This window comes from Leptopilina boulardi, unplaced genomic scaffold (genome assembly GCF_019393585.1).
Source record: "Leptopilina boulardi isolate dan_hultmark-lab unplaced genomic scaffold, ZJU_Lbou_2.1 LbouV2_392, whole genome shotgun sequence".
In the NCBI taxonomy this organism is placed as follows: domain Eukaryota; kingdom Metazoa; phylum Arthropoda; class Insecta; order Hymenoptera; family Figitidae; genus Leptopilina; species Leptopilina boulardi.
Window position 1 is genome coordinate 3,292,415 of NW_026137965.1, and position 23,870 is coordinate 3,316,284.

General features: G+C 21.7%; 2 protein-coding genes across 3 annotated transcripts; one reads left to right on the forward strand and one right to left on the reverse strand.

Annotated features, from left to right (window-relative positions):
- The first annotated feature begins 195 nt into the window (after positions 1-195).
- On the forward strand, positions 196-18,413 carry LOC127288589 (proton-coupled amino acid transporter 1). Of its 2 annotated transcripts, XM_051316128.1 has the most exons (11): positions 196-610; positions 10,857-10,945; positions 12,629-12,745; positions 13,310-13,460; positions 14,932-15,062; positions 16,409-16,493; positions 16,705-16,977; positions 17,085-17,260; positions 17,360-17,395; positions 17,598-17,770; positions 17,842-18,413. In XM_051316128.1, exons 2-11 carry the CDS (start codon positions 10,857-10,859, stop codon positions 18,087-18,089), a joined length of 1,479 nt encoding a protein of 492 aa, XP_051172085.1. In that variant the 5' UTR covers positions 196-610; the 3' UTR covers positions 18,090-18,413. The 2 variants fall into 2 exon arrangements, with proteins under 2 accessions (XP_051172085.1, XP_051172086.1); XM_051316129.1 differs by lacking the exon at positions 17,360-17,395.
- A 241-nt stretch (positions 18,414-18,654) lies between these two features.
- Positions 18,655-19,988, reverse strand: LOC127288592 (ubiquitin carboxyl-terminal hydrolase). The gene is made up of 5 exons (XM_051316131.1): positions 19,834-19,988; positions 19,606-19,748; positions 19,384-19,525; positions 18,905-18,980; positions 18,655-18,833 (listed from the first exon to the last, which is right to left on the reverse strand). The coding sequence occupies exons 1-5, from the start codon at positions 19,861-19,863 to the stop codon at positions 18,691-18,693; spliced, it is 534 nt and encodes a 177-aa protein (XP_051172088.1). The 5' UTR covers positions 19,864-19,988; the 3' UTR covers positions 18,655-18,690.
- Positions 19,989-23,870: the final 3,882 nt, after the last annotated feature.

The following is a 23,870-nucleotide window of genomic DNA, read 5'->3' on the forward strand; positions in this document are numbered from 1 at the left end:
ATTTTAATTTAAAAAAAAAAATAATTTTCAATCATATTTTCCCAAAAAAAAAGTTTATTAGAAACAAATTCAAATAAAAAGTCAACAAAAAAAAAAATTCCTATACACAATCCTCGACCTATGTCCACTAAAAATTAACGCTTCACACATGAGCATTTATTAAATATTTTTTTTTTTTTTTTTTTTTTTTGGTTCTCACACACTATATATTTTTTTAAATGGAAAATTATATGGTATTATTATTTTTGATTGTATAGAATATTATAATAGTGCGAGGTAATTACCGATGATGATTTAGGATGTTATAAAAAAAAAGAAGATGTGTATACGCAAGAGATATTTGTTAAAGGGGAGTACATAAAAAGATAAAAAGTAATAGAACCTTCCTCAGTGTCTGCCAAGTGAGCCTGCTTGTCTGGCCTCTGCCTTCTTGTGGCACATCTACCTCCAAGTTGTTGGTTGGCTCTTTGGGTTTTAGTTGCGCGAAAGCTACCGGTCGTGGAACACACACACGCGATTATCGGGTGCCATCGTTTCCATGGATAATAGGTGACGACAAGTCTTTTTCACATTTTGGATAACGCATCATCAACGACAACTGCAAAACAAGGTTCGTTGACCATCGGTCATCAATGGTTTTTTTTTTCTTTTCTTCTTTTCTTTTTTGAATACCTCAATTTTTTAAAAATCAATCATCAACCAAAGTTTCAGCGAATCCTTAGTAAAGCACCCTGCAAAAAAAAAATGAAATCGTTAAAATACATTCTGTCTTAAAATTTAAAAATATTAGTAAAAAATATAAAATAATAAAAATAAATTACAATATTAAAATAATAATAATAATAAAACAGTAGTAATAATAAATAATAATAAAATAGTAGTAATAATAAATAATAATAATAAAATAATACTAATAACAAAAAAAAATAATAAAAATTATTATAACAAAAAAATAAAATTACAATAAAAATTTAATTTGATGGTAAAAAAATAGAAAAATAATATTAAAGCAAAATCATGTAAATGAAGCCTTGCAATTTAAATGACTGCACTAATTTAAAACTTATATATTCATAATTAAACAAGGTGTGTTAAATTCCGGTATTTTGTTTAGTTCATTTTTTTCACCTTTCTTTGCCAATTTATATAGATATAGTCAAATCGTTTATCTTATTTGAAAAGCGATAAAAGTGTATATAAAGTAAACAAACAATTTTTTTTTGCAAAAAAATATAATTTTTCACTATTTTTAAATAAAAACAAAAAATTTTTTTAATTAATCAAAAAATTAGGATTAATTAAAGAAAATATAATTGTAAAATATCATCAAAATAAAAGCAATTTTTTAGTAATTGGAACAAAAAAAAACATAAATAATTAAAAAATATTTATAAATTTTTAAGAAAAAGAATTATTATTATTTTCTAATAAGAGAAAAAAAAACATTCACTGTATGTAAATCTGTAAACTCGAAGAATTATTCATCATCTGTATAAAGCGTTATAAAAATTACGTAATGAAAATTTAAAAACAACTGTAAAATGAATAAAATGATAATTAAAAAAAAAGAATAAAAATTTTAATATAAATAAAAAATTATAAATAAAGCAAAAAAAAATTTTAAATAAATAATAAAAAAAAAGAATACATTGGTGTGGTTGTGCGCGAATATAAAATAAAGAAGTTATTTTGTACGAAGGAAAACAGTGAAAACAAGAAGAAAGAGAGTACGCACACTGCACGTGCTTCTTAGTTTACATTTACTATACCTATATATATATATATATATAGATGTATACATATACAGCTAAAATAACGTCAATAATTTTTCCATTCATCTTGAAAGAGAAATTGACATTAGAAAATAATTTTATAAACTTCTTTATGGATATTATAATTGTCCAGGTCAGGACTGCTAACATCATCATTTTATTTTATAACAGATAATGCGAATTTAATATAGTTAAGTTACTATATTTCAAAACAGAATATTATTTTTAATTATTTTAATGCACAAAAAAAATTATACATATATTTATTATTACTATTATTTTTATTTTTATTATTAACTTTTATTTATTTATTTACATAAATAAAAAAAAATTTACAAAAAAAGAGAAACTTTTTTTTTATTATTATTATTATCTATAATTATATATTTATTAGGATTTAGATAGATTTTATTTTTTATTATTTATTATAATTAATTATTTGTATATCTATTTTAATAAACGATCTACATAAATAATTCTTCATTTAGTAAAATTAAAAAAAAAAAAAAATTTAGTAAATAAAAAAAAGACGGAAAATTAAAAATTGATTTAAAAAAAGAAATTAATGAAAATTTAAAATTGATAAAAATAAATGAAAATTCGAAATCGCAGTCAAAAGAAATTTCACTTGGAATTTTTTTATGTAACTTCAGAAACAAAAGACTTACGTTTTATAACCAAAATAAATTTGACACTGCTTTATTCATCATTTGTTACATTAATTCTCCGGAAAATTTCTAATAACTGAAAATTAAAATGTTGTTTTAAATAAAATTGAAAATTTCAACTCTTTTAATTTGAATTACAATTACAAATTATTTTTTGCAAAAAAATAAATAAAATAAATTAGTTAAGAGAATTAATCAAAAAAAATTTATATTGTTTGTAAATTTTAAGGCAATGAAAAAATTTTTTTTTGAAATTTTAATGTAATTTAAAAAAAAATTGTATGAATTTGAAAGTAATTTTTAAAAAAATTATTTTTGTAAGTTTTAAAATACAAAAAAAAAAAAGTTACAAATTGAAATTAAAAATAAAAAATAAAATAAACGGTATTAAAATATAAAGTGTTTAACATTTAATAAAGTTCGTGAATTAATCAGGTTCGATTATATAATTCATTATAAGCAATGTATAAAATAATTTCAATTTTTATTCAATGAAAAATTAAATAAACTTCATAAATGTCAGGTTTACTTCTTCTTATTCCTTTTTTTTTTTTTAATAAGTCACGTGAAAATAAACTGCGTGCTTTACTATTATTAAACAAAAATTACCCGCGACAATAATAATCGATAACAGTTGACAAGAAACATTGTTCCTGTTGAGTTCATTATTTTTTTTTTTTTTTTTATTATAAACAAAAAAAAATTATTTCTATACAGAAATAAGATTTCTATTTCTTATTCTTTTTGAAAAAAAAGTAATTATACACCATATATAAAAAGTACACCATAAGGATCATATTTCTTACTTACATAATGAGAATTACATTTTACGAAGTAGAAAAATTTATAATCAATCTCGAAACATATTCAATTAAACCTGCCTCAATTATTATTCTTTTATATAAAGATAGAAAGAAAAAAAAATAATATAATTGAGGACTTAATAAGAGATTCCATAAATATCCAAAGTACTTAGAAGGATATGATTCTTCTCTCATTAAGTCAATAGTAATTACGATTCTAGTTGAAAAGAACATATAAAATTACAAATAATTAGTACTTGTAAAAAAAATTTGTTTCGAAAAAAAAAATATTTTTTTTCCCCTTTATGGTAAAAAAAAATTGACCTATATGTAATTTATCATTTTATATTTATCAACAAAATGGAAAAAAAAAAATTTAATATTCTGTCTACGTATTATGCTCTCTATAATTATTGCCTAGTATTATATATGTGCAAACCTTATCAAGTTGATAAGATTCAAAACGGAAACATAACGATTAGAATAATTTAAAACGTCTTTATACACTTTAATATCGTCACACACATTCTGGACTTCACAAAATTTGCTTTTTAATCTAATTGTTTTTTTTTTTTTTTTTTTTTTTTTTTTGTTTTTTGTTTTTTTTTACAATAATTATTCTTGAAAAGAACAAAAGAATTTATGTAATACACAAAAAAAAATTTATACAACACAAACATTAACTTGACAGTTTAATTTAATTTTTTGCGAAAATTGTTTTTTTTTCTCTCTATATGCGGTTTTATATTTTTAGAAATACTTAAGTATTTTGCAAATCTATTTTTAATTATTTTTAAGTAACATACAAAAATACATAAATAGAAAAAATAATTACAAAAAAATCCCTTGAATTGGAAAATAAGTTTAAAATAATTTTGCAAAATTCTAAAGGGAGGGAGAGAATTTAAAAATTCTAATTTGCAAGTAAATTGAAAAAAAATAGTATTTTTACTTTTAACTATTTTATTATAAATGTCCCTGATAAGATTTCCAAAAAAAAAAAATTCAGAAAAAAACCAAAATTGTATTTTTTAAATATAAAAAATAAAAATAAGTAAAATATTTCTTAAAATTTATTACCTAAATAATAAATAATTTTTTAATTAAGTCAATTAAATGGTATTTGTTTTAAATACAGAAATTATTGATTCAAATAAAAATTATTTAATTCAAATAACTATTTATTTGATAGTAGTCAAATAACCGAGTACATATTTGAATCAAATAAATTTTTTCACTTTATTCTTTGGTGCAAATTAAAAAAAAAAATGTCAGTCCACTTTTATTCAAATTTGTAAAAAATCGTCTTTTTTTGCTATATGAATTACTTAAATTTTTTGAATATAATAAAATTAAATATTTTGTTCAATAATTTATAATAAATAAAAATTTATAATAAAAAATTAAAATTGCAAATTAAAATTTACTAATTCATAGACAAAAAAAAATGTCAGTCACTATTATTTAAATTAGTTTAAAAAAAAAATTGTTATTAATAATTATGATTCAAATGGAACAAAAATTTCTTCACTAATTAATTAGAAAAAATTTTTTTTTAAATAAACCATTTCATAAGAAACTGACTATATCACTAGGATGATAAATTACAAATTCCACGACACATCATATAAATAAGAAATTTCTCATATTTCATAAAATTCTTTATAACCAGTCTATTACATTGAAAGGATTTAAAATTATTAAAATATTTTTTTAATGTGATAATAATTATATTAATAATAAAAAAAATTTGTTAGGACAATTTTTGCCTCCACTAGTTTTATATTTATTTATTTATTCATATATAAATAATTTTTTATTTTTTATTCTCGTTTATAAATATCGTTTATTTGATAATTAAAAAAATAAATTAAAAATTGGTCAGGAAAAAAAATTTGCCTAAACAAAATTGTTATTATTAAATTAAATTAAATTAAATTAAATTAATAATTAAATTAAAATAATTTATCATTTAATTAAAATTGAATTAAATTAATTAAATGAAATGAAATTTTTACATTTGTCAGTTATCAGAAAAAATTAAGAATTATTTCAATTTTTTGCCTCCTACACGCTGATTCATTAAACGAGAGCAAAATTTATCAGCTTGTATTGTCAAATTAGTCAAAATGATGCACTGCTTATTATGTAACTTGAGATCACGCAAGATTTAAATAATCTTATATTATATATACGAGAGTAGATTAACAATGTTAAAATATGAATAGGAATTCAGTTCCTGGTTTTTTTTCCCTCTGGCGAGTAAGTCATATCTTTTTTTCTCGCACGATTTTTTTTATTATTATTCTTATTGTGAATTTTTCAAATGTAATGAACGATATCGATTTTTTTTCTCACTATAAAAAAAAAACTATAAAAAAATTTCATTAAACAGGATATCGAGGGAGAAAAAAATATAACTTTCTGATTTACGAAATTCATTTTCTAATTAACTTGCGATTTTATTGCTTTGATGTAAAGTGTGATGTTGTTGTTGTTTTTTTTTTTTTTTTTTTTTTTTTTTTGAGACAAAAAAGTTTATTGCAAACTTTCACATTCTTCAATTATATCTTTATCTATACTATTCAATTCTTTGAATCTATTGACAGAGCAAGTTATGTCATTAAAATAAAATAGATCCTTTTTTTTGTCAGAACTTACGGCGACGATAATAATCAGTTAATATTTCCATAACAAATGCCTGCGGGAGAATATATTGAATTTTTTTTTTTTTTTCTAAATTTCCGTTCTTTGGAATAAGTGTGATTCTTTGAAAAATACATATATGAGAGAATAGAAAAATTTTTATGTTTCCTTAAATTTTATAAATATTTATTTTTGCGAAACAATTTTATTTATTAGATTTTTTTCTTCATTACAAAGTTTTACAATTTTTATTTATTTATATAGAAATATTAATTTTTTCAATTTTATAACCCGTTTATAAAAAAATAATAAATAATATTACAACGATTATTTTTTACTATTTATTTATGTAATTTTTTATTTACTATTTAAAATCTTGTTTTTTAATTATTATTTGTACAAATTTAATTACTATATCAGAATACATGTAAATAATTATTTTTTCTATAAAAAATACAAAAAAAAAAAATAATGTTGATGAAAAAAAAAATAAACAAACAAATAAATAATTATTTTTATTTTTATAAACTTTAACGAAAGTGACTCATTAAAATTGTAGTTATATATGAAATTCCTGAAATGCACGTCATTATTTTAATAAATAATAACAGAATCATCATTATAGACAATAGAATTTAATCTCGATGTTCTTTTAAAGATTGCAAAAAAAAAAAAAAATTAATTCTGATAACGTTTATATTCAATGTCTGAAAAATCTGAATTGTAAACAAAGCCACAGATACGATTAAGAACAAAATTGTACTAGATATAATAAAATATTTAGGTCAAAAAAATTTTGATTTATATTTTTTTTTCTTAGATTAAGAAATTAATATAATGTGTAAAAAAAAAATTTTCTCTCCGTTATACAAAATTTTTTATTGTCATAATTCAAATTTTGACAATAGATAAAATATTTTATCACATTTTTTTTTTTTTTTTTAAATGTTGAGTCAATTAATTAAAATTACAAAATTTTACAAAAAAAAAAAAAATTAAAAAAACACGGAATTAACCCTTTAATCTTATCTTTTTCCTCTTCATCCCAAATAAATAATGTTTACGTACAAATTGTTTATCCTAAGATAATAATAATTATTCAGATCATTGTTTACTAAAAATTTATTTAAATTTCTGACTGAATTTAATAATAATAAAAATAGAAAAAAATTATAAATCTAAAAAACAATCTAATCTAGAAAAAATTATTTATCCAATTTTAATAAATTATAATATATAATATTAATAGTTTTTGAAGGAAAAAAAATTTTTCGATTTTTTTAGCTGCAAAGTTATAATAGATCAAATTTTTTAATTTGTGTCCTAATGGCCATTTTTATAATAATAAAATTTTATTATTATTTAATTAATAATTTTTATATAAATAAAATATAATAATAATAAAAAAATTAATTATAAATAAAATATAATAATAATAAAAATAATAATCAGGAAAAAAATTTCTGAAATTTAATTAAATACAAATAATAATAATCTGGAGTAATTGGCGATTATCAACTTTGAATAAATAAAAATAATAATAATTGTCCCGTAAATAAATAAATAAAGTTGATTATTTAAATAAAAAAAAATTCAATGATTAAAATTGAAAGAAAATATAATGCCTTTCAGTGGAAAATTATATATTAGAGGAAACTTATAAGAAACTGCATCTATTTTAATACTGTCAAAGAAACTCATTGCCAAATTAATTCTGTAACATATACAAAACAAATGAGATAATTTGCAAAGATTTATACATTATTTTACATATATTTATATAGATACATATGCTTATAGAAAGCCTCGCAATCATAATTTAAGCTCTGCTCAAAAACTCGTGATTTTCTCATCTGGCGCTTAATTGTTGCGCATAATCATAGAATGATCACTTATCAATATATCAATCGATATACTTTATTTTTGTAAATATAATAAATATATAAATGTATATATAAAATATATATGACATACAAGTTGAAAATAATTATTGCACTTCTAGTGTCAGTCACTTAATTTTAGAACTTAATTAATTGGCTTCCATTAATGTTGCCGGATATTTAATTTTACATATAACTTTAAACGAAAAATTTTCCACTTAGAAAAATTTTATTTGAACAAAATAAACCATTTCTTTTGTATTTACCAATTTTTTTTTTTTATTTTTTTGGTTAATTTAAACAAAATTTATTTTCTTCAAATAAATATTTATTTAATCTAAAATAAACGTTTGGTTTATTTTAATTGTAAATTTTTCTGAATGAGGAAAAAATTTTATTGAACCAAATAAAATTTTGATTAATTTTTTTTTTTTGCAGCAAAGAAAAATTTGGTATTAAAATAATTATTTTATTCTATTGTAGTGAAATGAAAACTTTTGAGATCATTCTATTTTAAAATAAAGTTTTAGGCACAGGGGCTACCCTCAACAATCTAAAATAACTGTTAGTCAAATAATAAGGAAGCTTATAAAACGAAAAACAAAATAATCTAAAATCAAATAAATCATTTAAAATAAGTAGGTATTTGAATTTTTTAATTTAAAAAAAAAATATTGTTTTGAATTAAAAATAGTTTTTAAAGTTAAAAATATTTTGTAAAAATTAAAAATATATTTTATAAAAATATTTTGTAAAATTAAAAAATTTTTTTAATAAAATTATTTTTGAAAATTAATTTTGAAAATTAAATTTAAAAAATTTCACACACACAGATTATTCAATTAGTAAAATATTGAAATTTATCAGAGAATTAAAAACAAAAAGGTAAATTAATTAAAAAGAAAAAAAAATGAAAATAATATAATTCATTTGACTTTTGAAAAAACAATTGACAGCAAATATGTAAAGATTCCAAATGGACAGAAGGCATAATTTAGAGAACTAAAAGCATTCGGGAATTGTGGCACAAACTCGTTCGTCGAACTCAAAAAAGTAAAAAATTTTGGCGTCGCTCTAAGATCTAAAGTTAGCGTTACTGGCTCTACACTTAACAGCTCATAGAGTTCTTAGTTTTGCTCAAAAACTATATAGATAGAAATTTGCAAAAAAAATTCTCATTTTTTCTTTTTTTTTTTTTTTAATTTCGAGATTATTTTCATTAAAAAAATAAAAAAATAATAAAATAATAATTATTGAAAAATAAATTCCATAAATAATTATTTATTTAAACATCTAATATTAAATAAATAAATTAATTAATAAATAAAACCAAATTGTATTTAGAAATGATATTACAAACACCAGGAACGAAAAATAAAAAAAACTTGACCACTGTAATTGACAAAGTGCTATAAATAAATTAAGCAGTTGGCAATATCGACTTCGTTGACCTTTCGCGGCATTAGATCGTCAAAATGCACATTCAGAAATTGAATGAAAAAAAAAAGAAAAAAAAATACAATGCAGTTTCATAAAAGTCTCTCTCTCCCCCCCACCCCTCTTTCAATATAGTGATAAGAGTTCATGAAATCAAAGGTGACAACGAAATTGCGATAGATTCATTTAAAGACCTGATTGCAAGATAATGCTTGACTTTCAACCGAGACCAATCAAACAATTATTCTTCTCTTTTGTTCCTTTCTCAAAGCAATATTAAGCCATCGTGAGAAATATGTCCCAAGACATTTTTCTCTCGAGGCCAAAACATTTTTTTTTTAATTATAATAAAAAATTAATACCAAAAATTAAATTAATCAAAAAATAAAAAAAAAATAAAATAGATAAAAAGAAATAAATAGATGAAAAAAATAATTTAAAAAAATTTGCTTTTTTGCCTTAAGAAAAAGGTAAAAAAATTATAAGAAAGAAAATTGAAAAATTACCAATATTACAAAATTATATTTTATAGACTTTAAGTTAATATAAATAATTAATTATAAAAATTGAAAAAAAAATTATTTTGCGTATGAAAATTAATTTTAATTGAAAAAATTGGCTTAAAAAAAGAATTATATTTTTTAATTATTATTATTTAAAATAAAAAAAATAAAAATAAAGGACGAAAATGGCATTATGCCGAAATAAAGACTGACGATTGGAATGCAGTGCACTGTGCGCTCATCTCATTTATCACGTGACTATTTTCGGCATAGATACACGTGTCACTATTTTTGCGTGCCAATTTCTTTTCTTTCAACCCTTCCCAATAGTTCACGTGTGTATTTTCTATTGACTCGTGTCGTATACGCAAACAAAAAAAAAAAATTCCGCGTACAATTGAAAATTCAATTAAAAATTCTATCAACAAAAAAAAAATGATCGAATCTATAAATCTTGTAATTTCTTTTTCAATTACAATTTTTATTTTCTCTTTTTGAAAATAAAAATTATTATTTTCTTTAAATTTTACCATTCACCAATTTTCCAAAAATAGAACAACAAGTTCAGTGTGTCAATTATTCTAAAAATAAAATTTATTTACATTTTATTTATATTGTTTATAAAATAGTGCAATGATCCGTGATCTTTATTTCGCAAAGACAATAAATTTTGCGAATCTCATTATTATTTATGTTTTTATAAAATATACAAGAAAAATGGTGAAAGATTTAATATATGGACTTTTCTTGAAATACAAAAGGAAATAAATATTGCATGTGACGTGTGTTGATTAATATAGTAAATTTTCTTCCCTCAAAATTATCATTCGTAAAAGATATATATCCGATAATAATACAGAAATGCATTATTTTTGATAAGAATAAATTGCACGTCAAGTCACGTATTTCAAAAATTGAATGAGATTTAAACTCTACTGACATATATTAATTATAATTGTTTTTTTTAATTTTTATCTATTTCTTATTTTTAATTTTATCTATTTTTTAAGCAAAAAAAAAATTTCTATTTTTAAATTAATTACATTAATCATAAAAAAATGATAATTAAATGATTATTATAATTATCGTACAATATTGCTTGTATTTTTATAAATAAATAACTGAAATTTTTCTCATATTATTTTAGATGGAATTGCACACGAAATCATCAAGACCCTCTCCAGAAAAAAATTCCAAGGGCAATGAGACAATGTTTAAAAATGACGTACTATCAGGGTAAGCAAAAAAAAAAAATATTTTCTTTAAATGGGAAAATAAATATTTAAAATTATAAAAAAAATTTTTTCCTCATGAATTTATTTTTTTCATATATCAAAAGCAAGTCTTTTTTTCCAAAGATAATATTAATTGTATTTTTAATTTCGTCTTATGATATACGTGAGAAAATAAAAAGAAAAATCTTGCAACTTTGTTTAAATAAATACAAAATTATATTGAAAAAAAATAAATAAAATGACAAGTCATTGAACTTGTAAAGATTGGAAATTTTTTTTTTTAATATAAAAACTCAAACTTGATTATAGAAGAAAAAAATTGAAAGAGCCTTGCTTATTACAGAATCGTTAAAAATAAATAATATTCTATCAGTGACGATGGCCTTTTGCCAAATGAGAATGTTTTATTTCTTTATATTTTAAATGTCTATCTATTTTAATAATGTTTCTAATACTACTTTTAATGACTCTGTGTAATCGATTGCAATAAATTTTACTTTAGTCTAAACGTGTAACACGATACATAGCTAATCTGATCGGAATGTAATAAAATATTTATTATAAATATAAATAAAAAATTTAATAAAAATAAAAAAAATTCTATTTCAACTAATTTAAAATTCAAAAAAATTTGGTTAATTTTGCAAAATGAACTAATAAAAAATTAAGATTGAAACAAAAATTGAAAAAAAAGTATTCAAAAAAAATTAAAAAATATATTATGAATATAAAATGTAAAAGACTATGTTAAAAAAAAAATTACATCAATTAAAATTTACCAGCAATTTAAAAAATAAAAAGAAAAAAAGAATATTGCTCATAAGTTTAATTTTAAAAGATAATAACTAATTTTACGATTTCATATTATGAGAGAGTTAAAATTGCACTCATTTTTCACTGCATTCGAGATGATAGTAATAAAAAAATCCACTATTTATAACCAAATCGTCAGTTTGGTAAAAACATTCTGTTGAGATATGACTAGTCTCTGTGATTCTACAAAAGCAATGTGAGTTTATAATTTTTGTATTGAAATTTATTTGAGTTTATAATTTTTTTTTTTTTTTGAAATTTATTCGAAAAAAAATATTATTAATTTAAATTAAAAAAATATTTTACTCTTTTAAAAAATTTTAAATAAAAAAAAATAATTTTATTTCTTCATTAAAAATTTGTAATTTAAATTCTTACTGATAAATTAATATCTTTTTGAAGAAAAATAGTCGATATCCGCATATTTTCCAAGCACACAATTATAAAATCGCATTGTTTTTTATCAGTATTTATTTAATCAAATTGCAAGCTTAATGATAGTATTAAGTTCGTTCTTAATTTCCCCCTCATTTCCATCAATTTCTTTTGTTTATGAATTTAAAAAATTTTTAAGAATTCTTACCAACTAATTTTTATACTTAAAAAAAAAACAATTAAAAAGCTATAAAAAAAATCGAAAAATAAATTATTTAACAAAATAAAGAGATTTTTAATTTTAACTGTATGAAAAATTTAATAATTCGTTTTTCATTATTCTGTTCTATTTTTCTCATCAGGTTCCTTTTTATTTTTATTTATTCGCTATTTATTTTTTTATAACACTAAATTCTATAGATTCATTAATAAAAAATTTTTTTCCTTTATATTTAGAAACTAAAAAATTAATGAAAAATTGAAAATTTCAATTCAGGAATGGGACAACCTATGGAGCCTTTCAATCAAAAGATCCGATTCTATCGATGGAGAAGGGAATCAATGAGAAACAAGGTGACGATGGCCATGGAATGAACTCGCATCATCCAACCTCGTAAGTGTAATTTTTAATTTAAAAAAAAAATCAAAAATTTGAAATTAGAAAAAAGAGACTCATGAATAAGTGCTAAAATTAATTTGTTAGAATTTTCATTTTGATTTTCTTTTTCGTTTTCTATTACCTAGAATTTACTTTTAGCCGAATTTTCATATTTTCAAATTATTAACAGAAATTCCATTTAACCAAATTATTTGGTTTAATTAAATATTTATTGTTTTGTAAAATAAAAATTCTTTCAAATAACTGTTCAGCCTAATAAAAATTCGAGCAAATTCTACAAAAATTCAAATTCTATCAAATTCGGTGAGATAAAAATTCTGTAAAATTTACTTGTTAAATAAATAAAAATTTCTTTAACAATTCTGTAATAAAAAAATTCGATTAAATGAAATTTCTCTCAAATGACAATTCGAAGAAATAAAAATTCATCTACAAGTAAATTCAAATGAAAATTCTATCAATTTTCCAACTTATTTAACCGTTTAAGAACAAAAAAAAATTTTTAAACAAAATTCATTGTAAATAATTAAAAAAAAAAAAAAAAAAAAATACTTCCAGATATTTGGAGACGATGATGCACCTGTTCAAAGGTAACGTCGGTTCAGGAATCTTTGCACTGGGCGATGCGTTCAAAAATGCTGGATTGTTGCTTGCACCACCACTCACGATCTTTCTTGGAGTCATCTGCGTTCACGCGCAACATATTCTTGTACGTAGACTGCCTCGTAATGCATCGCACCCGTTCATCTTAACAATTGCAACTTCGGGTGGCGTTATGCCAATAATCTCCAGAAGTAGGTACTATAGACAGTACTATCAAATAAAATTAACAATCGTCACTCACTGGACCCTGGGTTCAATAAAAAAAAAAAAAAAAATTTTAAAAAGAAATTCTTACCCACTTTATAAAATTGCCGGTAGGATTCTCAAAATCTTTTTCCATCTCTCCATTAAATCAGCAATCCTAAAAATTAACAATAAAACATTAATTCATTTTTATTCAAACTCAAAATTTGAATTCGTCTTTTAAATTCGAGGCGTATGATTATTTTACAAAAGTACTTAGAATTTTCATTTGTCAGAATTTTCATTTGCACAAATTGTTATTTGATAGAATTATTAAAACGTCGAATTTTTATTTGTCCAAAATTTGCAAATATACGAAAAAATAATGGATAGAATTTTTTTTTTTTAAATTAACCAATCAAAATTTTATTGATAATTTCGAATTGGTTAATTTTAAAAATCGCGCAAATTCTGTCGATTTTTTCCTCGTCCATTTTCAATTACGAAAAATAAAAATTCTGCATTTTAAAAATTCAATCAAATCAAAATTTGGAAAAATGAAGATTCGATGGAATTAAAAATTCTGGCACTTATAAATTCGAATCACATAAAATTCTGTTGAATTAGAATTCTGCTAATTCAAAATTTGGCTAAATTAGAATTTCTTTTAAATAAAAAATTTGGTTAAGAGAATTTTTGTTAAATAAAAGTTCTGTCAAATAAATTTCGATATCTAAAAATTCTGTTAAAAATTCGTTTAATAAAAAATTTGGCGAACTGCTAATTTGAAAAATAAAAATTCATCTAAAAAATAGATTATTTTTATTATTATATCAAATAAAATTCTTTATTAAAATTAAATTCCTAATTAAAATTCTAATGACAATGGATTTAAAATGAAAATTAATTATTTTTACAGAATAATCATGGGCCCCTTAAATTCATTGTAACTAAAACGTTAGAATTAGTTTTAAATTTTCTAAATTTTATTTCTTATTTTTCAAATTCAAGGAAGGAGTAATGGAAATTTTTACAAAACAAATAAAAGTTAATTTTTTCATTTAAAAAATATTCTGTAATATCTATTTAATTATTCTTAAAAGAATAAAATAAATTAAATTATTTCGGTTTTGTGAAGAAAAAAAAAAAAAGAAAACAGGGACATCTGAGTGGCAAATTTTATTTCTATTTTTGGAGTCAATTGAAATAATTTCTCGTTTATATATTTTTTTTTTTATCGAAGGAAGCGCACTGATTTTTTTTTAAATTGTAGTGTGTACCTTTTTTTTTGATTTAGTAGCCCATAATATAATAATTTCGATGGAGACGCGATACTGAAGCTTCGAATTGAATAATTTGTTGTTTCAAGATTTTCTAATTGAACATTTTTACAGTTGAAATGCAATGAAGAAGTAACTAGAAGACTGGGCGATTCAATTACAACAAAACCCGGTTTTGCTGGAACGGTAGAATTATGTTTTGCAACAGGTCCTATTCCATTGAGGAAATATTCTGTTCTTATGAGGTAAATTAAACTTTATCAAATATGCACCAATAACGATTAATCGAATATAAAATTATTTTTCATTAAATTTAGACTATTTTTCTCCAAAATAAAAAAAAAAAGAATATCAATACATAATTTTTTTTTAATACTAAAATTTAAGCTCCGGATAATAAATAAATAATATTAATTACTTACAATTTCTGATAATATTTTTGTCATTAGTATGCCAATGTCATGGAATCATTCTCGAGGAAAAGTCATTGATTCGATTGAATGTCTGATTCAATAAAATGATAATCGCTATATAGTATTTTTCCACACTGTAAATGTAAGAAAAAAAAAAAAACATTAAATTTTCAAGATAACAAACTAGTGAAATATTTAATCATTAATTAGATATATTTTTCTTTGTTTTCATTAAAATTAACGATGTTGAAAATTATAATTTTTAATTTTAAAAAAATAATTTGTTTTCTAATCGTTGATCATAAATGACTGCAGTAACGTTAAAATTATTTATGAATAAGAAAAAAAAATTTATTTTTTAACGACTTTATATTGGTGACAAATTTTTGGAATTTTGTATTTTAACTGATTCTAGAAATTTTCAAATTCAGAAAATTTGAAATTATTTTAATTATTTATAATTTACGAAAAAAAAAGAAATACCTAGAATAACATTTAAAAATCTAACAGATGAGAGTGACACTTTTGCCAAAATGATCAACTTCCTCAATAAAATATATTGTGAATCAAAAGTTTCTTCAAAAGGCTTATACATAGTCACGAAATTATTTTTCATGACTCACAATGAGCATAGAAAATAACGAATTACTTCCTATGAATAATAAATGACTGTCATATATTTATTTTCGCAAAACGAAAGTTTATATTATAATATATATATTTTTAGAAAATTTATTCAGTATTTCTTTTTTTTTCCTTAGATAACTCGATTATTCATTTTGTACTTGTTAATCAGTGACTTCAACTTGTTAGAAATTTATTCATAAACATTTTCAAAATCATAACATAACATAACATAAAAAATATTATCAATATTAATAAATAATAATTAATAAATTATTAAATTATTATTATTAATTAATAAATCCTAATAGTAAGTAATAAATAATAATAATAATAATAATAATAAATAACAATTATTACTATAAATATTATTAACATTTTCATTACCATTATTTTTTTTTTTTATTATTAGAAAATTATTTATTTTGTTTTAAAAAAATTACCTACGTACAATTAAAAACTCATTTAATCCCCAAGAAAAAAAAATTCTCGGTAATTTGATAAAATTATTCATTTCATAGTTATCTTAAGATTATTATTTTGTGTCTTTACAGAAAATTAGTTAATATCTTTCTATGTGTTACGCAACTCGGATTTTGCTGTGTCTATTTTGTCTTTATTTCCACAAATATGAAACAGGTGAGAAAGCTTGATTTTTATAAGAAAAAAAAAAATTCTTAAATTTTCCCTTATTTATTCTAAATTTGTATCCTATTATGCATTATTATTTAATATAAATTAACGGATTTTTAATAGGGTTATCAAAAAAAAAAATTTCCAAATTTTTAATTTTTCCATTATCTAATTTTCGTTATCTCATCTTTTTTTTTTTTTTTTTTTTAATTCAAAGGTACTCGACGTTTACGGATGGGAGTTAAGTGTTAATCTTCATATGGCTATTATTCTCATACCAATAATTTTAAGTACTTGGATTCGAAATCTTAAATACCTGGTGCCAGTATCGTCGGTGGCCAATTTTTTGGTACTTTCTGGATATTTGGCCACAATGTATATTATGTCCCACGATCTACCTCCAATCAGTGAAAGAAGATATGTTGCAGATTGGAAAGCAATTCCTCTATTTTTTGGCACTGTAATTTATTCCTTCGAGGGCATTACTTTGGTAATTATTTTTTTCCTAATTTCCTGTTGAAAAAAAAAATTTTTTTTTTGAAAATTATTTATTTCAATTTAATGTCAATAAAAATGTAAAATTAATCAAAAACACAGGTATTACCTTTGAAAAATGAAATGAAGAAACCAAAAAATTTCAACAAAACACTTGGAGTCTTAAACGTTGGAATGGTCTTCGTTGGAGCGATGTTCGTTGCAATGGGATTCCTCGGTTATTTGAAATATGGAGACGCAGTTAGAGGATCAGTCACCTTGAATCTTGAATCTGGACCGTAAGTGATCTGAAAAAATAAATTTTTAATTAGTAAAATTAAAAAAAAAGTGAATTTTCTCAATTTCACTTGATCGTATCTTTTTTTTTGTACATAAAGGGGGCAAGGAGATTCAGATAATTTCATCTATACCAGGTCAATATAATTTTCAGAAACGTGTTGCATGTGTTTCGAAAAAAAAAATTGCACACACAACTGCAATTTCAAATTTTTTTTTTTGAGCATGATTTTAGTTTTAGGTGTAATCAATTTTTTATTTTTGTTTGGTTAAAATTTTTTAATATTTAAAAAAAAAAATTTCTGTAATAAAAATTGAAAATATATTGTATTTTTGCAGATTACCTCAATGTATAAAATTGGCAATCTCTCTCAGTATTGTGTTGACCTATGCCTTACAATTTTACGTACCAATTGCAATAATTTGGCCAAAAATTCTCGAACAATATGGACCATTTCAATATCCGGTGGCTAGTGAAATTATTTTCCGGTCCAGTTGTTGTTTCTTAACTTGTGAGTAATTTCCGAAAAATTTCGTATATATTTTGTTATTGTTTTTTTTTTAATATTTCGATTTTTTTCAGTCATCCTCGCAGAAGCAATTCCACATTTGGGTCTTTTCATCTCGCTCGTTGGTGCAGTGAGCAGCACAGCTCTTGCACTTCTTTTTCCACCAATCATCGAAATGGTCGTCTGCTGGCAGAGTCCAAAATTGGATAAAATAACAATAACAAAAGACATATTCATATTATTAATTGGCCTGTTAGGTTTCGCTACAGGAACTTACGAGAGTATTACAGCAATTGTCAGTGAATTCAGTAAAACTGATTGACAAAAATTCCACACACACACAAACTCAAATAATTTGACAATAATTCGAATTAGAAACTTAGTGATAGTTTTTTTTTCTTCCTCTTCTTCATTAGAATCGAAATTAGCTTTTTTCTCGTAGAAAAAATTTCGAAAAAGTTTTTTAAAAAAAAAATCAGCCTCTGTAAACTAAACATGTATATAAAATTATTAGCTTTTAAGTACATAGTATTATCTACATTACGTATAGAATTTATTTCTATTAAAAAAAAAAAAAGTATTGTGAAAAAAAAGTGACAGAATCTCTAATCAAATAACAGTGAAATTTCAAAAAAAAAAAAAAATTGAGAACAAAACATAACAAGGACTATGGGAACAATGAACGAACATTTCTATTTTTTTTTTTTTTTTTTTTTGATAAATTTATAAATGCAGTTTTTTTTTGCAAAAAGCAAGATCACATTGTTGATGAAAAAAAAAAATTTGTAATATTTTTTCTTTTGATAACAGTATAAAAAAAATTTTGAAAAACTTAAAAGTAATTCACTTTTGCAATAGCCACACAGCGTTTTATAATATTGATTAGATTCTTTTTTTTTTTTTTTTTTTCTTTTGTTAACTTTTTAAGCTGGTGTAAGTGCAACAACTGTGAAACCCATTTCATCTGGATTTCGTTTCATATATTCTTTGCAAACACGAGCGGCGTCTTCCAAAAATGTAGAGGGACTAGAAACCCCATGATTAATTGGACCATCTCTCCGTCCGTCTGTCAAATTATAAAAATTGTTTGTTTTTTTTGCCAAATTATAAATCTAGAAATATTAAAAAATAACGTACCCAATTCATAAATGTGACCATCTTTTTCTATAAATGCCACAAAGTGATGATAAACCCTTGTATTTTCATTAGGAGCCTGTAAGATATATAAATAGAGACTAGACAAAAAAAAACAATACAAAAAATGAAAAAGTAATTTAAATTTCACTGTCAAATCCAGTCATTCTATAGTCATAAATCGTAAAGAGAATAGACTTTTATATTTTATAGGCGAAATTATATAGGGCAACGAAATACAAAATACCTCTAATAATAATTATTATTATATAATTTCTTTGCTCAAAGCGACGAAAGATTATTAAAAAAAAAGAACAACAAAAATTGTATTTGCCCTTTTTTATTTAAAAAAAAAGATAATGTAGATTATTTATCTATTAAAATTGATACTTCCTGATGTTATTGTATCTTTTTCCATTATAATTCTTTTTTTTTGGGATTTAAAAAATAACTAATTTCTAAATATAAAAAAAAAATATTACCTCAGTTTGACCCTCTTGTGCTAATTCTTTGTGAGTATCGGCAATATCGCCAGCGATCATTAAACGTTCCCCGCGTTCAAGTGGTGATAAATTTTTAGTTTCCTCTAGAAACGATTTTAAAAATCCGTCTTCCAATTTGAGCCTAAAAAAACAAATAAAATTATAATTATAAATAAATGTGAAATAAGAAAAAAAATAATTTTAAAAATAAAAAATACTCACTCTTCAACATTATTGGCTAAACTGTGAATTAATGCAATTGTTCCACATGCATTAGAAATAAATTGTTTTAAAAAATAAACATCCGAAGAAATAGGCGCATTTTCTTTTGTTTCACTCTCTTCTATCATTTCACGATTTTCTTCCTATGAAAAAAAAATTTAATTTTTATTTTAAATATGATTTATTTATTCTTAGAAAAATAATTTCGAATATTTTTTTTTTTATTACCGTTTCGGAAAGTGGATATAATAAAATCATGGCAAGAACTGGTTCTGTTAAAATCGCCAATAAATCTGGTTCCAAACCATAGACATCGACAATATTCCATTTCGTTGGTACACCAACTTTGTGACATAGCTTGAAAAAAAAAATTATCTTCAATTTTTGCTAATAAATAATTTTAAAAAAATAATTAAAATGTTATAAAAAAAATATATATATAAATGTAAAAAAAATATTCATAAATACAGACTGTGTTTATAATTATATATTATGAAAACGTCAATTACAGAAACTGATTAAAAAATCTAACACTTACCAAAAAGTGATCGAAAATAAAAAATTACAAACAAAAAAAAAATTGCAGATTTTTCCAAACAAAAAATGAGCGTGCCAATAGCGAAAGATTTTAATAATTTCTTTTATCGCAAACTCACCTTTGTCATAACCTATAACAAAGAAAAAATAGGTTAGTAACTACGCCGCATACGATTGAAAAAATAAAATGAAAAAACAAAATAATAAAAATATTTAATTACCTCAGGATTTGATTCTAAGGGTACCCAAGCCATTATTCCCTGCTCCATGTATTTATTTTTAGAAACAGCGATAAAATTACTTCACAACAAAGTGCGTCAAGCCGGCAGAAGCCTTTACTCGAGAGTTTATCTGAAATAAATGAAATAGTGAGGGGTAAATTTCTCATATTGAGAATAAATTCTCGGCGCGAAACTTTCGAGTAGAGATTTAAATTCAAATTCAAAATTTAAGTACAAACTAAAAGCAAAAGAACTTTTTTTAAATACGTTTTTTTTATATTGAAATAGGCAAATAATAATATATGCAAAAAAATATAATTTAAAAAAAAGTGATATTTACAGATGTGCAAAATGGAATGCTATCTGTCAGGAGCAAATACTTTATCATTTTCAGTATTTAATTATTTGTCTTTTTCGGTTATTAATTTGTTTAAAAATTTAAATATTTGAAAAATAAAAAAATATTTAATTAGATAAAATTAAATTTTCATTTAATTTTCCCTAATAGGCAAAAATTATTGAAAATTTATTTTTGAATTGAATTTAAAAGAATAATATTACGAATACCTAAATAGAAACACGTGTATTTAATTATTTGTCTTTTTCGGTTATTAATTTGTTTAAAAATTTAAATATTTTAAAAATTAAAAATTTGAAAAATTAAATATTTAATTAGATAAAATTAAATTTTCATTTAATTTTCCCTAATAGGCAAAAATTATTGAAAATTTATTTTTGAATTGAATTTAAAATAATAATATTATGAATAAATAGAAACACGTGTATTATGACAATTTGCATGTAAATTTGTAAAGTATATGGAAAAAAATTAAAAAATCTAGTTCTCAGAAATTATACCACATTCATTTTATCTAATTAATACTTTACAATAAATAATTACCAGTCTAATATATAATATATAATAAAAATTGATGTACAATTGACATAAATATATATTCAAAGAAAACAGAAATTGATTTTGACATTTATAAATGATAATAAATTCTTTACTGAAAGTAAAGTGTCACTTCCCCTGTATTCTTGCGTAGTTTAACACATTAATTTTTTTTTTTTTTTTTTTCTAAAGATTAAAAACTAATTCGCAAAACATTGGCATTGCGTATATATGACAGTCGCACATGTTAAGTGGAGCGTAACTTGTGAGTCATTGATGCAGGAAAATAAAAGTGATGCTTATTGTCCTTTTTTGTATTTATATTTTATCATTATAATAACGATAGAAAAAAAAGAAAATTCTCTACGATTACGTGGTTTTTCCTTATTTATTTTTCCATATAAAAAAAAACTTGACAATATTTTCAAAAATTTTTTAATTTATTTTTTTTTATTATTATTTATAATTATTTAACCGAATTTACATGTAACTGAATTTTTATTTAATAAAATTATAATTTAATTAAAATTTTATTTAATTCAAATTTTATTTAACCGAATTTCCATTTTACTGAATTTTTATTGAGCCTATTTTTTATTTAATCAAATACTAATTTAACGAAAATTTATTTAACCGAATTTCCATTTAGCTGAATTTTTATTTATTTAAATTATAATTTAATTATTTAATAAATATTTTATTTATCTAAAATTTTATTTAACCGAATTTCTATTTAGCTGAATTTTTATTGAACAAAATTTTTTTTAATCGAAATTTTATTTAATAAATATTTTATTTAATAAATATTTTATTTAACTAAAATTTTATTTAACCGAACTTCTGTTTAGCTGAATTTTTATTGAGCCAAATTTTTATTTAATCCAAATTTCATTTGGCAAAAATTCTATTTAATCGAAATTTTATTTAATAAATATTTTATTTAACTAAAATTTCATTTAAACGAACTTCTATTTAGCTGAATTTTTATTGAGCCAAATTTTTATTTAATCCAAATTTCATTTGGCAAAAATTCTATTTAATCGAAATTTTATTTAACCGAATTTCTATTTGGTTAAATTATCAATTTGGCTAAATGACAATTTAGCTTAATAGAAAATTTAGCCAAATACAAATTCCAACAAATAGAAATTAAATTTTTTTACTCTTTCTATAATTGATTCTGAATGAAAAATTAATTTGTTGCAATTTTATTTAATAAAAAAATTACTAAAATTTTTTTTTTCAAATTGCAATAAATAAATTAACTTTCACGGGAAAAATAAATTACAATAAAAATTAATCACCATCAATTTGCCATTAAAACATCATTACAATTAAGAGTTGATAAACCCGTAAAATTAAATGTTTCATTGAGACTCAATTTCATTCACTTCCAAGTTAAATTCACGCCTCCTCAAGATATAATAATGTATTTTTAATCTTGATAAGGACTCAATCGTTATTTTCTTGAATGAATCGTGGGAAGAAAAAAAAATTATAATAATTTTTGAGTGATATAAAAAAAGAAAATAAAATCGAAAAAAAATAGAGGTATGGGAAACGGGTGAATGGCTAGTTTTGAATCAGTGAGGACAGAATCCAGGTAGTGAGAAGCATGACCAATTACCCCCCTTTTCCCTCCTCTAAACCTCCCCCCACCATAACAATTCTAAGACTTGGGGCCCCAAACCCCCGCCAAAGGTCCACACACAAGGGCCCCTCTTCTTTTCTATACGTGAGCTGGACTCTATAACGCTGTGAAAGTAATTCTCAGTGATTCTCAACTTTTTTGCAAAAAAAAAAAAAAAATCAACAAAAAAAAACCCAAGAGGGGGTGTAATTGAAGTCGGAACCGCAACCTTCGACTTTATTTTATCAGAAGGACATTGAGAACGAAAAGTAAAATTTATATTTAATATTTAATTATTTTTGATAAACTTAAAAAAAAAATTATAATAAAATAAATTAATTTTTAAAAAAATTTAATTTTAATAAATAAATAAATTTTACTATTTTTTTATATTCTTTTTTCTATCCGAACTTATTGTACGAAAACTATTTTTCTTTCTTGTCAAGGTACATAAATAAATAATAAATTTTTTATTATAATTATTTTAAATTATTATTATAAAAAAAAATTTTCAAATTGGATATAAAATATAAATATTAAGAAGGGACAATTATGAAAGAATATTTTTATTATAAAAAATAACGTAAAAAATTGATTAAAAAATAAAATTCAATTTTTTGTCAAGTTTTTTTGAAAAAAATAAAATGAAAATAAAATAAATAAATATATAAAAAATAAATTACAATAATATAAAAGGCAATTAAAAGAAATATTTTTATACTTATAAATAACGTAAAAAAATTGGTATGAAAAATTAAATAAAATTTTTTGTCATGTCGTTTTGAAAAATTTTTCTGTAATTTTTTGTTGTTGTCAGTTTTTGATATACGTTTTGAATTAAATTTTTTGACGCACATTTTTTTCAAAAAAAAGGGTTTAAAAAATCTCTTTCAAAACAGAGCTCCTCAATTTGAGGATCCCTGATACCGGCATCATCGGCGTTACTTCGGATCATGGAACGCAAGCAGTTGTCACTGCGACA